The following is a 15,920-nucleotide window of genomic DNA, read 5'->3' as shown; positions in this document are numbered from 1 at the left end:
GCTGTAGCAGGCACATTGAAAAACAGTAATCTTATTTTTTTGTTGTGTCTGTCTCCAATTCAACATGTCCTTTATGTAGTGAGTAGCAATTTATACTTTCCTTATTATTGTAGTGTGGAATGAGGTACATACAGAAAGAGATGCTAATGTGAAATTAAATATATACTATAATAAATTTCTTTCAGTATTCAAAAGTAGCACTCTAAAGAGTTATTCAGAAAATCCATTCAAAAATCTAGAAGCCTTGGCTAACTAATAGGATTAAAATCTCTTGTAAATTGGAAAGTTTTATAAATGTTGTAACATTTAAATATCCAACATTATTGGCATTCTACCAAAAAAAAAAAAAAATTCTATTTTAAGGAAAGTCTTCACAATAAAGGATGACAGCCAAAACCAGTTGCAGGATAGAATTTTTTTATTAAAATTCTTGACCAAGGTTTCGGTACATATAAATATACCTTCATCAGAAGTAAAACTTCCTGAACAGAAAGACACATACATTAGAAAAGCCATGTCAACGAAAGTGAGAAACAGAAGCTTAAGTAATGGTGAAATTACTAAAGTAATACAGGTACAAAATCTTTAGTACTTACTAAAATTACATCATGCAATGGAGAATAATAAAACAATTATGCCAAAGGCGTCGTCAGTAATTAAAACATCATCTCCATTTGTACAACAAGTGTAATGGGCACGGGATCATAGCGAACAGTTTAACACCGTTACTTCGCCTATGAACTATTAAGACACGAGTGTGAAAGCACTAAGGCAGATTGTTTCGCCGCGAGAGGGCACTTGCATGTGCAAGACTCGCGTATATTAAAATCCATAAATACATACATAAGCGCATCAAAAATTATTAAAGGTTGTGTTAATTCAAACTCTGTCTTAATAAATAAAACGTATCAGGCCAATTAAAGACATTTATGTAAAATAAAAATATAGAACCAAATTTACCTGTGTCCTAGTGTCAAACGGATAAAGCTTGCGCTTGGAGCATCTAACGCGAGAGGGCACAAGTGTAATGCGCGAGAGTCTCGCGTAACGTAGGCAGTGTAATACATACTAGCGAAACAACCAAAATGTTATAATAAAACGAAACCATCTGTCATTATGAATAAAACATAGTAGTCATTTAACCACACATACATATTGAAATCCATAACTAACAAACATCACAATACGTAGAATCCCAACAAGACAGGAAAAGCGCATTTCACCGGCATCAACAAGCAAGAAAATAACTACTAATCAGCCAGACTATATTACATTAAGGCAATGAGGGGTTTGAAACTGTCTAAAAATTTTTTGTTTCGAAGCTGCACCTGTTCATTAAGAACAAAACCATCTTTTAGAGACAGATGCTTAAAAATCTCTAATTCTTCGAGCAAGTCTAGTTTGTAACCTTTATTAGCTTCATGAAGCAGCTCTACGTCGTCCAGTTCACTTGGCGTGTGCCGTAAGAGCCATAGATGTTCAATACCGGTGAAATGCGCTTTTCCTGTCTTGTTGGGATTCTACGTATTGTGATGTTTGTTAGTTATGAATTTCAATGTGTATGTGTGGTTAAATGACTACTATGTTTTATTCATAATGACAGATGGTTTCGTTTTATTATAACATTTTGGTTGTTTCGCTAGTATGTATTTCACTGCCTACGTTACGCGAGACTCTCGCGCATTACACTTGTGCCCTCTCGCGTTAGATGCTCCAAGCGCAAGCTTTATCCGTTTGACACTAGGACACAGGTAAATTTGGTTCTATATTTTTATTTTACATAAATGTCTTTAATTGGCCTGATACGTTTTATTTATTAAGACAGAGTTTGAATTAACACAACCTTTAATAATTTTTGATGCGCTTATGTATGTATTTATGGATTTTAATATACGCGAGTCTTGCACATGCAAGTGCCCTCTCGCGGCGAAACAATCTGCCTTAGTGCTTTCACACTCGTGTCTTAATAGTTCATAGGCGAAGTAACGGTGTTAAACTGTTCGCTATGATCCCGTGCCCATTACACTTGTTGTACAAATGGAGATGATGTTTTAATTACTGACGATGCCTTTGGCATAATTGTTTTATTATTCTCCATTGCATGATGTAATTTTAGTAAGCACTAAAGATTTTGTACCTGTATTACTTTAGTAATTTCACCATTACTTAAGCTTCTGTTTCTCACTTTCGTTGACATGGCTTTTCTAATGTATGTGTCTTTCTGTTCAGGAAGTTTTACTTCTGATGAAGGTATATTTATATGTACCGAAACCTTGGTCAAGAATTTTAATAAAAAAATTCTATCCTGCAACTGGTTTTGGCTGTCATCCTTTATTGTGAAGAATTTTAACAGTTGCTGCTGCAGCCATGTTTAAAATCTTGAAATTAAGGAAAGTCATTAAAATGTTGAGAAATGAGCATGTCATGACAAAAAGATAGCGTAGCTACAGGACAGATTCAAAATGGTGTCTGTAGGTGATGTACATTACAAGCAATGTGTTGTCACTGAATTTCTCACTGCAGAGAAGGAAACTGTGGGGAATAATCACAAAATTGTGTGAAATCTATGGAGCACCTGCTGTCAACAGAAGTATAGTTAGTCACTGGGCACAGAGAGTGAGGTCATCAGAAGGCAGTTTGGGAGAGATCAACGATTTGCAGCAGTCAGAGAGACCATCCACAGCTGTCACATCTGACATGTTGCAGCGAGTTGATGTGTTCATTTGCGAGGACAGATTAAAAAATGCCATTCATGGAATACATTTTGAGGATGATGAGGAAGTGATTCACACAGTGAAGCGCTGACTCCGCCACCTTGTTTCACACTGGAGGAAGGCCACAGAATGGGATAGAGATTACATGAAAAAATAGTATGTGTAAGTAAAACACCATTCTTCTTTGTGTGTAATTCTCATTATGTTCAATAAAGAATTGTCATACTTTCTGGGCAACTATCGTAAGTGAAAAATGTTGTGACCAATACTTCACGAGTTGCTAGTATTTTTAACAGTTACCTATGAAATGTAGCAGCAAAAATAGGATTAAATAATTCAGTCCTTTGGAAAACTGTTGCAAAATCTCAAGGTTGGTGCTTGGTATGCAATGTCTGGTGTCCACATCATAACATGATTCTTTCACCAAACTGATATGTCCAAAAACTGTTTAATCTTACATGGATCAATTCACAGAAGAATAACTGTATGGATATTTTCAGCAAGGTGGAGCAACAGATACACTCTCGGGACAACTTCGTCATGAGTGCATAAGGTATTTGGTGAGGAGAGCAAAGTCAGCAGAGGTAGTGCAATCTCTTGGTTGTCTCAACTGCCTTATCTCTCTCCCTGTGATTTTTATCTTTGGGGCACATTGGAGGGTCATATGTACTCAAATAATTGTTACACACTGGAGGAGCTGTAGCAGAACATTGAAAATGCTATTGCCGCCATCCTTCAGGCAGAGTTGCTATGCATGTCTCACAGTTTGATAGTTGAACACAGTACTGCAGCGATGTCAGTGGTGGCCATTTCCATTATCTTCTGTGATATTCATTAAGAATGTTTGTAAATATTTTTCAGGGCACTTTCATTTTGCACACTCTGTATATGTGAATCATCTTCACTTAACATTCATTTAGCAGAATAGGCACTTTTTGCAGGTGATACCAGTGTTACAATAAATCACATTAGAGAGAAAGCAACAGAGGAAATTGATAATGATGTTTTTCAAAGAATTAGCAAACGGTTATCTGAAAATGAACTACCCTAAAATTTGAGAAAACGCTCTATGTTCACTTCCTCACAACAGGTAGTGCTATATGAGCAGTTGATGTAGCACATGAAAAGGAGTCGCGGAAACAGGGTAGAATGCTTCGGACTTTTGGGTATACATTTTTAAGAGAACTTGAACCGCAAGAATCACATTGCTGAGCTGCTCAAACAATTAAGTTCAGCCACTATTGCTATTGGTATAATTGCTAATCTTGGGAACAAATAAATCAACCTCCTAACATATTTTATGTATTTCCATGCAACAATGTCTTCTGGAATAATTATCTGGGGTATCTCCTCAGTTAGATTAGTGTATTTATTGCAGAAAAGCAAGCAGTAAGAACAATATGTCATGTTCATGGTTTTCTGTTTACCCATCTTGTTGGTACGTCTTCAAGGAGTTAGGCGTTTTAACTGCTGCATCACAGTATATATATTCTGTAACAAAATTTGTCATGAATAATCCGTCACAATTTGAGAGTATTAGTCATGTTCATACCTACAACCATAGGAGTACAGTGTGTAAACTTTTAGATGGCAGACCTCTCCCTAGTCCTGAATTGGCAGAACTCGGTAAATGTCGGGAAGCTTCGGTAGGCACGCAGTTTCGACTGCTGCCAACATTACGTATCTGACTGTGTTGTACAAGGTAGCCATTGTCGTCTGCTTCGTTATTGTTTTGCGCTGTACTGTTCTGCGTGTTGTTATTGTGCAGTTGTGCTAAAGATTATCAAAATTAGTGAAGAGGCAGTTGCTGGCCCATCTCGGGAGTCGCCAACAATCCTAACCGTTAGGCCTACGGTTAGAAGGAAACCAGTATTATGGAGCGATGCTCGCAAAATTATATTGCGTGTGATTGAATGCTGCGAAAGGGAAAGGGAGTAGAAAAAATTGCTTCACCACATTTACAAATCTACGGTGAGAGCTGCTACATACACAGGACAAAGCATGCGTAGCATTGGAAGATTCAAACAGTTTTCCAAGAATCATCCTGGCGTATCACCACAAACGCCAGGCAAGAAAAGGTGAGTTTCCCTTTCAGATATTTTGTTCGCAATTACTATGAAGGAATCACCAAAATTTCATTGCAATCGGATGAATGGTTTTGGAACGCACAGAGGGCAGACATACACACATTCATTTTTATATATAGAGATTGACAGTTACGTTATACTATATGACCTGTTTAAGTATATTTAAATTTTATAATTAATAGTTTAACATTGCGGGGAATGAAATAAAATGGGGAAAAAAAAAAAAAATAAAAATTTCGAGATGTGGGAATCGAACGTAGGGCCGCTGCGTGACAAGCCCTTACCACGCCCCCCCCCCCCCCTTTTTTTTTTTTTTTTTTTTTAAATCTCATTTTGTTCGCTTCATCTGCTCGGGGCGGACGTCGTAAGACGTCCATTGAGGTTCGTAGTTGATCGATTAACTCAGTTTTTTTTGTTACAGAGGGCACCTAACCCTCTGACCGAACACGCTGAGCTACCGTACCGGCTCCTAATCAATTGCGCTATGCATATAACGGTTACCTAACTGTTGAAACATTGTTGATTACTGTTTTCGGGCGTTCAGAGAACAACTCACTGAAGTTTCATTGCAATCGGATGAATGGTTTGTGAGCGCATAGTAGACAAACATACAGGGTGTTTCAAAAATGACCGGTATATTTGAAACGGCAATAAAAACTAAACGAGCAGCGATAGAAATACACCGTTTGTTGCAATATGCTTGGGACAACAGTACATTTTCAGGCGGACAAACTTTCGAAATTACAGTAGTTACAATTTTCAACAACAGATGGCGCTGCAAGTGATGTGAAAGATATAGAAGACAACGCAGTCTGTGGGTGCGCCATTCTGTACGTCGTCTTTCTGCTGTAAGCATGTGCTGTTCACAACGTGCAAGTGTGCTGTAAACAACATGGTTTATTCCTTAGAACAGAGGATTTTTCTGGTGTTGGAATTCCACCGCCTAGAACACAGTGTTGTTGCAACAAGACGAAGTTTTCAACGGAGGTTTAATGTAACCAAAGGACCGAAAAGCGATACAATAAAGGATCTGTTTGAAAAATTTCAACGGACTGGGAACGTGACGGATGAACGTGCTAGAAAGGTAGGGCGACCGCGTATGGCAACCACAGAGGGCAACGCGCAGCTAGTGCAGCAGGTGATCCAACAGCGGCCTCGGGTTTCCGTTCGCCGTGTTGCAGCTGCGGTCCAAATGACGCCAACGTCCACGTATCGTCTCATGCGCCAGAGTTTACACCTCTATCCCTACAAAATTCAAATGCGGCAACCCCTCAGCGCCGCTACCATTGCTGCACGAGAGACATTCGCTAACGATATAGTGCACAGGATTGATGACGGCGATATGCATGTGGGCAGCATTTGGTTTACTGACGAAGCTTATTTTTACCTGGACGGCTTCGTCAATAAACAGAACTGGCGCATATGGGGAACCGAAAAGCCCCATGTTGCAGTCCCATCGTCCCTGCATCCTCAAAAAGTGCTGGTCTGGGCCGCTATTTCTTCCAAAGGAATCATTGGCCCATTTTTCAGATCCGAAACGATTACTGCATCACGCTATCTGGACATTCTTCGTGAATTTGTGGCGGTACAAACTGCCTTAGACGACACTGCGAACACCTCGTGGTTTATGCAAGATGGTGCCCGGCCACATCGCACGGCCGACGTCTTTAATTTCCTGAATGAATATTTCGATGATCGTGTGATTGCTTTGGGCTATCCGAAACATACAGGAGGCGGCGTGGATTGGCCTCCCTATTCTCCAGACATGAACCCCTGTGACTTCTTTCTGTGGGGACACTTAAAAGACCAGGTGTACCGCCAGAATCCAGAAACAATTGAACAGCTGAAGCAGTATATCTCATCTGCATGTGAAGCCATTCCGCCAGACACGTTGTCAAAGGTTTCGGGTAATTTCATTCAGAGACTACGCCATATTATTGCTACGCATGGTGGATATGTGGAAAATATCGTACTATAGAGTTTCCCAGACCGCAGTGCCATCTGTTGTTGAAAATTGTAACTACTGTAATTTCGAAAGTTTGTCTGCCTGAAAATGTACTGTTGTCCCAAGCATATTGCAACAAATGGTGTATTTCTATCGCTGCTCGTTTAGTTTCTATTGCCGTTTCAAATATACCTGTCATTTTTGAAACACCCTGTACATATACATGACAATTTCAGTTTCGTTTACGAACAACATTTAAAGCGAGTTTTACTTCCAAGCCTTTCGTCTGCTTTCATGTAAGCATGACGTGCAATTTGTAGTGCCAGCACTGCAACTGGTAGGTGTGCCTTGTCCCCTCCAACGGCTCCGCTCCCCTCTCCCCTTGCCAGCCAATGCTTGCTTCCTCCTCTCCCCGCACTCCCCTCACAACTCTGCTGTCTTACAGTTAACACACTGTAAAAATGACCTTCATTACCACTTTCTGAAGCAGTTATTGTCTAGGAAAGGAGTTTAGTATGCAGCAATAACGACACAGTCATCACCTGTCCCCACAGAAAGGACTGATTCCTTGTACATCTGAACTCCACACAATCCAACATCAAATTTATTATGAAGACCTGAAAAGAAAGTAGACAACCAATCCTAGATGTCATGGACAAGAGAGAAGCTGATGGCATGCCGGGCGACAGAGTGTATCAGAAGAAAATACACCCTTATCTGTATTTGCACACAGTCAGCCGCCACCATCCTGTGCAGAAGAATGGAGTATTAAAAATACTAGTACACAGAATGTGCACCATCTCAGACGCAGAGTGTCTGCCCCAGGGACTGGACCACCTCACAGTTGTGTTCTGAAAAAATGTTTACTCAGATAGGCAGATTAAGTGCATTACTCACCCCACAACTGCAGTACAACCTAAAGTCATGTAACCACAGCCTTTATAGGCTCTCTGTGGAAGTTGGGCACATATGTTAAAGCATCGAGTAAGAACTGTCGTTTGTCTGCCAAATAAAACACAGGTATCATTGGGGAGTCTCGAAGATCACTTTGGTTCGTGGAAGGCCAGGGTATATCAGGTTCCGTGTCAGTGTAGCAAAATGTGTATTGGACAAACTGTGCACTCTGTAGAAGACTGATTCCGAGAATACCAGCAGCACAATCAACTAATGAATCCCAAAAAATCGGCTGTCACAGAGCACTGTTTCTCGGACAATCATGCGATGGAGTAATAATGTACCAGGATTTTAGCCCAAGCTTTGAAAAACTGGGACCTTGTTGTTAGAGAAGTGATCATAAGTCATACTAGGGGCAAGGGCTCTAATTAGGAAAACACTCAGCAAACAAAATGCTCTGGCAGCCAAGGCAAGCAGAGCAACTACAAAAATGCTATGACAGGCGCTGATGCATTCGCCTCTGTGGCTCCAACTTGTGCCTTCAGGCATGGACGGTGGAGGGAACAGCTTACAGTGGGAGTGATATAACTAGTTTATGTGCCCCCAAGAGCTGAGTTCATCAGCACACCTGGCAACGGTGACTGACAAGTCTGATTGCCGAAATATTGTGCCTGTTGGCCACTATGAACAGAGATTACTTCCATGGACTGTTCGATCAACAAATATGCCAGGAGAAATTGAAGAATCAGATATTGAAATCATTCTGGTGACATAAATCAGTCTTACCCAAATGGTGTGTGTGGTCAGTCAATGCCAAGCAGTCTGTTTGGTGAATCCGTGCTACCTTGTATGAAGCTGTTATTACGGAATTTACATATGCATGTTTCAGATGGCAGTTTTTGGTCATGAATGTCATTTGTGGGAAAGTGCTCTGTGTCACGTTACCCATGAAGCACAATTTACAGTGTGTCTTGTATAACCCTGTGCAACCACATACCTGAATATAGGTTCTGCAGAACAAATGTGATGTTGCATGTATAAATACTGTCTATTGTTAAAATACGTCTGCCTTACTACATTATCAAAACGATTCCCTAGTTCTTAAGGAAATGCTCATACGTATTTGTGAATTTGAAGATTAAGGGTACTAGTGTACAGAACTAATCTTACATAGCTGGTGTTTTACAAAAAAAATGCCTTTATTAGTTTGATAATATAGTCTCTTCTTTGATATAATTTATTGTATTGAAGTATAAAACTTCAATGACTGTAAAACTTAAATGACTGCTGATCATACTGCACGAGTTGTCTGTCGCATTCCGGCTAATCCCATATTGAAAATAAAGCCAAATGTATACTGAAAATAAAACCATTCACTCTGTTGTAGCATGTTAAATTCATTAGCAAAACTACTTATGGAAACTTTTACTTATCATAAATTAAATCCAGTGAAAATTACTCTCTTTTCTTTTGTCAGTTTGAAACAGTAACAGAGATAAAGTTACAAGGCAGGTCAGGAATATCATTTGCTACCTGTAATGGCTTTATTTTATTTTGCTTTTCTGAAGATAAAATCTAATTTTCTCAGCTTTTTATATTTTTGCCTTAAACTGTTTGTAATATTAATAATTTGAATAGGATGTTTGAAGCTGTGCTTTTGGTTAATTTCTTTTCAGAATAATAATAATAATAATAGTAATTATTATTATCATCTTTCCAGCTAGCAAGTTTTCAATATCTTTGCTTCACTGGATAGGACTTTATCAAGTTGTTATTTTCTTAGCACTTTGTTAGACTTTGTTTTAAATACAGGTCATAGTAGGGTTATTTCTGTGAATTTATTGGTCGGAAACTAATTTTTCCTTTTTAACTTTCATGGCTTTATTTTATTTTTTTTTCTTTTATTTCAGAATCAGTACAGCCAGTTTGCTTTAGGTGTAAAAGTGCCAGCAAAAACTTGAACTCCCATTAACAGGCGTCAGTAATAAAAAAAGAAATCAACAACCTAAATGCTACCACCACTTTAATCCATAAAATTAAACATTTTAAACAAAGTTCACAACCTCTTCAGGTTGTGGCATCACATGTCCCACCAAAATCCCTGGGTTAAATAGTCAATCAGCACAGTTGGTAATAAGCAATAGATTTGCAGTATATTGTCTTTTCATAATGGTTCCTTCAATATTCAGAGATCTCCCAGCATAACATGGACTGTTAAGCAAATCTTAACTTGTCAACCACAAAACCAGCGAACCAGGTACTACTGAAATTCATCATAGCAGGAAACTTGAAAACACATATATCCAGTGGTCTGTTGTATTTATAGCAATGTTGGTTCGCTCCCGGCAACTAGCGAACCCAAGGCTATTCCCTTCACGAGACGAACTGAATACTGATTCGCTCAAAACAGTACTGCGTATCTAATATATATAAAAGAGTGGGAACCACTAAATTTTAATAAATGTTCAGTGCCACTATACCTTTCAACAATTTAAAAATTTTTGCTGAAGGGCATCGGCTAGTAGCCAGCTATGACGATAGGTTGTAACACTTCTGGACTGAGGGCATAACAGATTGTAGCACACCACAGCAACTCAAGGACATGCACATATTGCATCCTGACATAATGAAATATACAACATAATTACAAGACATATATTACATCTACAACTACATACATACGCTGCAACCCACCATACGGTGCGTGGCGGAGGGTACCTCGTACCACAACTAGCATCTTCTCTCCCTGTTCCACTCCCAAGCAGAACGAGGGAAAAATGACTACCTACATGCCTCTCTTATCTTATCTTTGTGGCCTTTCCGCGAAATATAAGTTGGTGGCAATAAAATTGTACTGCAGTCAGCCCCAAATGCTGGTTCTCTAAATTTCCTCAGTAGCGATTCACGAAAAGAACACCTCCTTTCCTCCAGAGACTCCCACCCAAGTTCCTGAAGCATTTCCATAACACTTGCATGATGATAAAACCTACCAGTAACAAATCTAGCAGCCCGCCGCTGAATTGCTTCTATGTCCTCCCTCAATCCGACCTGATAGGGATCCCAAACGCTCGAGCAGTACTCAAGAATAGGTCGCATTATGTTTTATAAGCGGCCTCCTTTACAGATGAACCACATCTTTCCAAAATTCTACCAATGAACCGAAGACGACTATCCGCCTTCCCCACAACTGCCATTACATGCTTGTCCCATTTCATATCGCTCTGCAATGTTACTCCCAAATATTTAATTGGCGTGACTGTGTCAAGCGCTGCACTACTAATGGAGTAATCAAACATTACAGGATTCTTTTTCCTATTCATCTGCTTTAATTTACATTTATCTATATTTAGAGTTAGCTTCCATTCCTTACACCAATCACAAATCCTGTCCAAGTCATCTTGTATCCTCCTACAGTCACTCAATGACGACACCTTCCATAAACACCACAGCATCATCAGCAAACAGCCGCACATTGCTATCCACCCTATCCGAAAGATCATTTATGTAGATCGAAAACAACAGCGGACCTACCACACTTCCCTGGGGCACTCCAGATGATTCCCTCACCTCCGATGAACACTCACCATCGAGGACAATGTACTGGGTTCTATTACTTAAGAAGTCTTCGAGCCACTCACATATTTGGGAACTAATCTCATATGCTCGTACCTTAGTTAGGAGTCTGCAGTGGGGCACCGAGTCAAACGCTTTCCGGAAGTCAAGGAATATGGCACCTGTCTAATACCCTTCATCCATGGTTTGCAAGATATCATGTGAAAAAAGGGCGAGTTGTGTTTCGCAGGAGCGCTGCTTTTTATAGCCGTGCTGATGCATGGGCAACAACTTCTCTCTCTCAAGGAAATTCATTATATTCGAACTGAGAATATGTTCGAGAATCCTGCAACAAACCGATGTTAAGGATATTGGTCTGTAATTTTGAGGATCTGTCCTTCTACCCTTTTTATATACAGGCATTACCTGCGCTTTTTTCCAGTCACTAGGGATTTTAGGTTAGGCAAGAGATTCGTGATAAATGCAAGCTAAGTAAGGAGCCAATGCAGTAGAGTACTCTTTGTAAAACCGAATTGGAATCCCATCAGGACCTGGCGATTTATTTATTTTCAACCCATTCAGCTGCTTCACAACCCCAGGGATGTCTTATCACTATGTCCTCCATATGGTAATCTGTACGAGACTCAAATGGCGGTATGTTTTTACGATCCTCCTGCGTGAAAGATTTCTCAAATGCTAAATTTAAAATTTCGTCTTTTGTTTTGCTGTCTTCCATTACCAGGCCAGACTGATCAGTGAATGACTGGATGGAAGCCTTCGACCGGCTTACCGACTTTATGTAAGACTAGAATTTCCTTGGGTTTTCAGCAAGATCTTTTGCTAAGGTATGACGGTGGTAGTGGTTGTATGCTTCACGCATCGCTCTTTTTACAGCAGCACGAATCTCTACTAACTTTTGCCTGTCCTCATTCTCCCGATCTTTCTTGTACTGTGAGTGCAACTGTCTTTGCTGCCTGAGCATTTTCCAAATTGTGCTGTTAAACCACAGTGGGTCTTTTCTGTCCGTAACCCACTTTTTCGGCACGTACTTCTCCAATGCATGATTTACAATGTGTTTAAAATTTGCCCATAATTCTTCCACATCCATCGTACTGGAAGTAAATGAAGTAAATTCATTTACTAAGTGGGATGCTAACAACTGCTATCAGCTCTTTCTAGTAAGAATACTCTCCTAGCCTTCTTGACCGACTTTTTAACTTTTGTGACCATAGTCGTAATGACAACATCATGATCACTAATCCCTGTCTCAACACTGACACGGTCGATGAGGTCTGGTCTGTTCATGGCTACCAGATCTAAAATATTTCCATTACGCGTATGCTGTTGATTTAGCTGCTCAAGACAGTTTTCGGATAATGTGTTCAAAAGTAATTCACACGACGGCTTGTCTGTACCACCCGTAATGAATCCATAGACATCCCAGTCTATACTAGGTAGGTTGAAGTCGCCTCCAACTAATATAGCACGATCCGGGTACTTCTGTGATACAGAGTGTAGACTCCCTTTGAATGATTCTACAAGTGTCACGGTGGAACCTGGTGGCCGGTAATAACACCCAACAATTAACTTTATTTCTCCTAGCCCTGTTAAACATGTCCAGATAACTTCACAATCACACTCTACTTTGACCTCAGTAGACACAATATTTAATCAACTGCAATGAAGACACCACCTCCTATAGTGTCTAATCTGTCTTTCTGATAGACGTTCCAACCCTCACTAAATATTGCAGAACTTCCTATCTCAGGGTTCAGCCAGGTCTCATTCCCGAGAATAATTGCGTGCCACATCCTTCCTGGAGGGCAGTAAATTCAGGAACTTATTCAGAACACTCTGAAAATTTACTGCTAATATCTTGATAGCTGAAGTGTCTTTACACTGAGCGCATCCTGATTTCCGTGCCTGCACGTCGACTGGTGAGTGTTCATCAGGACACCTCGCACTACTGCCTAGCCTAAAAAAAAACCCATGTGCATGCCACAAGTACTCTGCTACCCGAGTAGCTGCTTCTTTTGTGTAGTGCACCCCTGACCTATCTACGGGCGTCCTACAATTCCCCACTCAATAGCGCAAGTCTAGAAATCTGCAGCCAAGACCGTCACAGAGTCGACGAAGTCTCTGGTTGAGACCCTCCACTCGGCTCGAAACCAAAGGACCCCGATCCACTCTGGGAACGATGCTGCAAGTAGAGAGCTCTGCTTGCACCCCGTGTGCGAGGCCAGCGGTCATCACCAAATCCGCCAGCCACCTGTACAAACTGAGGATCGCCTCAGAACCCAAGCGACAGGCATCATTGGTGCCGACGTGAGCATCTACTTGCAGATGACTGCACCCCATACGGTTGATAGCCGCTGGCAAGACCGCCTCCACATCTTGGATGAGGCCCCCCGGCAGACAAACAGAGTGCACGCTGGAATTCTTTCCAGCCCTGTACACTATTTCCGTAAGGGGCTCCATCACCTGCCTAACGTTGAAACTCTCAATAACCAGCAAGCCTTTGCCCCCGTGTGCCTGCTCGGGCCCTGCAGAAAGAGCGGCCACCTGCCCACTGACAGGATGAATGGTCGAGGCCAGCCTCCACATTGACCCTCCGAATTAGACAATTGTTACAAACAATCAGATAATGTAAAATCCGGGATGGAATGTTATTAACAATATTTTGAAAGGGAAAGTTGCCACTCACCATGTAGTGGAGATGCTAAGTCGCAGATAGACATAACAAAAAGACTGTCACGAATAGAGCTTTCGGCCTATGAGGCACACTTACATACGCACACACAAAACTCACAACTCGCACGCACGACTCCAGTATCAGGCAACTGTCCAGTACAATTTTCATATTTGTTACAAACATTTGTTTGAATGTGTCCTGGCTATTAACACATTTCCAGATGCTCTTTTCAATAAGGAAAGGCAATAGAAATCTCTTTTTCATCTGGCAAAAAAGTTCTTTTCATTGGAACATTCGCTCAGTGATCATCTGGCTGGATTAATCTTTTTTTGTTTTGGTCAGCCTTGTTATTACCTGTTATCAGAATGCTTGTCATTAGTGTAGTGTGCCCAAATGTCATTTGTGTTTAACAAGAACAATATGAGATCAACAATTGGGCATTGTAGTACAGAATGTCAGTTGAGTAAACAGTGCATTCTTGGGTACAGTCAGTATGGAAGATTTGATTCTGACCATTCAGTTGTAGTGCCTCTCACTCCATTTTAATTCTTTGATATATGGTTTTATCAAGTATATCAAAAGCTCATGAAAGATCTAAAAGACTGCTACATTAATTTCTTACAACTTAATTATATTAGGCATGATTTGATATATTCATATATTGCTGTGACTGGTATTTTGATTTTCTAAAATCATACAATTGGCTTGATATTAAAGAATTTATTATATGAAGCTTTCTAGTGTGCTGTGAAATAATTTCTCATTATTTCATAAAATGATCTTAATTGGGATGGTTTTTGATTGGTTATTGGTGATCTGTCTGCTTTGATGCAGTCCACCATAAATTTCTTTCATATGACAATCTATTCAGTTCAAAGTAGCACCTGCGCTGAACATTCTCAATTACTGGTCATACATATATTCAAACCTATGTCTACTGCTACAATTTTTGGCCTCTTTAGATTCCTCTAGTAACTTAGAAGCTGCTCCATTATAGTTTTGTCTTTATTTTGGTTTACTCTCAGTTCATATTTTTTGTGCTCAGTAGAGTGTTCATCTCATTCTTCACATTTTCACAGATGATTGCAGTGGCATCAGTAAGTCTTATCATTGATATCCTTTCACTCAGAATCCTAGTTCTGAACATTTTCCTGTCTTTAACTTTTTTTTTATCTGAGCATATCCTTCTTCTTCTTCTTCTTCTTCTTCTTCTAATGCTCTCTACTTTTCTGAGCTGTGTCACTGTAATTCTCCTAAAGCTCTGTCAAATTCTGACTTACTTCCTTAGATTCCTTATCTCTTTAAAATCGACATCTATTTCATCTATCATAATAGCAAATAGTTCCTGCCTGTAGTAGCCGCCCTCAGTGTTTTCTTTCCACATATTTTCTCTTTCCTCTGTGTTTAACATTGGAACTCCTTTTGTTCTTTAATTATGGATGCTTTGCTTTTAAATTCTCTGAAAATTATTGTGTTTCACTGTTTTTTGTACTTCCTATGACCATGTCCTTTTCAACTTATTCACATTTCTCCTGTGGCCACTTTTCTTTAGCTTCCTTACATTTCTTATTGATTTCATTCCCAAGTTACTCAGATTGCTGTATTTCTGTCTTTTCCTGAACATCTTTTTTATTTCCTACTTTCGTCCATCTGTTAAAGCACTTCTATTGTGATTACTGTTTTTTAATATCCAGTCCTCGTCAACTGAGCTACCTACTGTACATACTCATCATTGCTGAACTTCAAACACATGTATCATCATTTCTCAGTAATTTGTATCCCACTTCTATATACATTGATTCTTCCTAATGATCCTCTTAAACTACAGTATGCGCCCCTGCATATGTCTTGCAATCCAATATCTGGTCTTGTAGGCTCTGTCTCATCATTATTCAAGCTAACTGGCAGCTTCCGGTGTCTCATGGCCTATTCCAATTATACCAACTACTTTGTGATTGCTGAAAATTGTACTCGCTGTTAATAGTTCAAACTTCTTGTTAAACTCGAGCAGCCTATGTCTTTTCTCATTCCTATTG

At 39.9% G+C, this 15,920-nt stretch overlaps 1 protein-coding gene across 1 annotated transcript in view; it reads left to right on the top strand.

Moving 5' to 3' along the window:
* The window catches only part of LOC126220775 (trichohyalin-like), a 141,499-nt gene extending 131,898 nt beyond the window's left edge, over positions 1-9,601 (top strand). Inside the window, exon 7 of the mRNA XM_049942155.1 lies at positions 9,551-9,601. Within this exon, the coding sequence (XP_049798112.1) occupies positions 9,551-9,601 (51 nt within the window). The remainder of the gene's footprint in view (positions 1-9,550) is intronic.
* Positions 9,602-15,920: the final 6,319 nt, after the last annotated feature.

Source organism: Schistocerca nitens, chromosome 1, assembly GCF_023898315.1.
Source record: "Schistocerca nitens isolate TAMUIC-IGC-003100 chromosome 1, iqSchNite1.1, whole genome shotgun sequence".
NCBI classification, from domain to species: domain Eukaryota; kingdom Metazoa; phylum Arthropoda; class Insecta; order Orthoptera; family Acrididae; genus Schistocerca; species Schistocerca nitens.
Note: the sequence above shows the minus strand (reverse complement) of the source record. Positions and strands in the feature narration are given on the sequence as shown.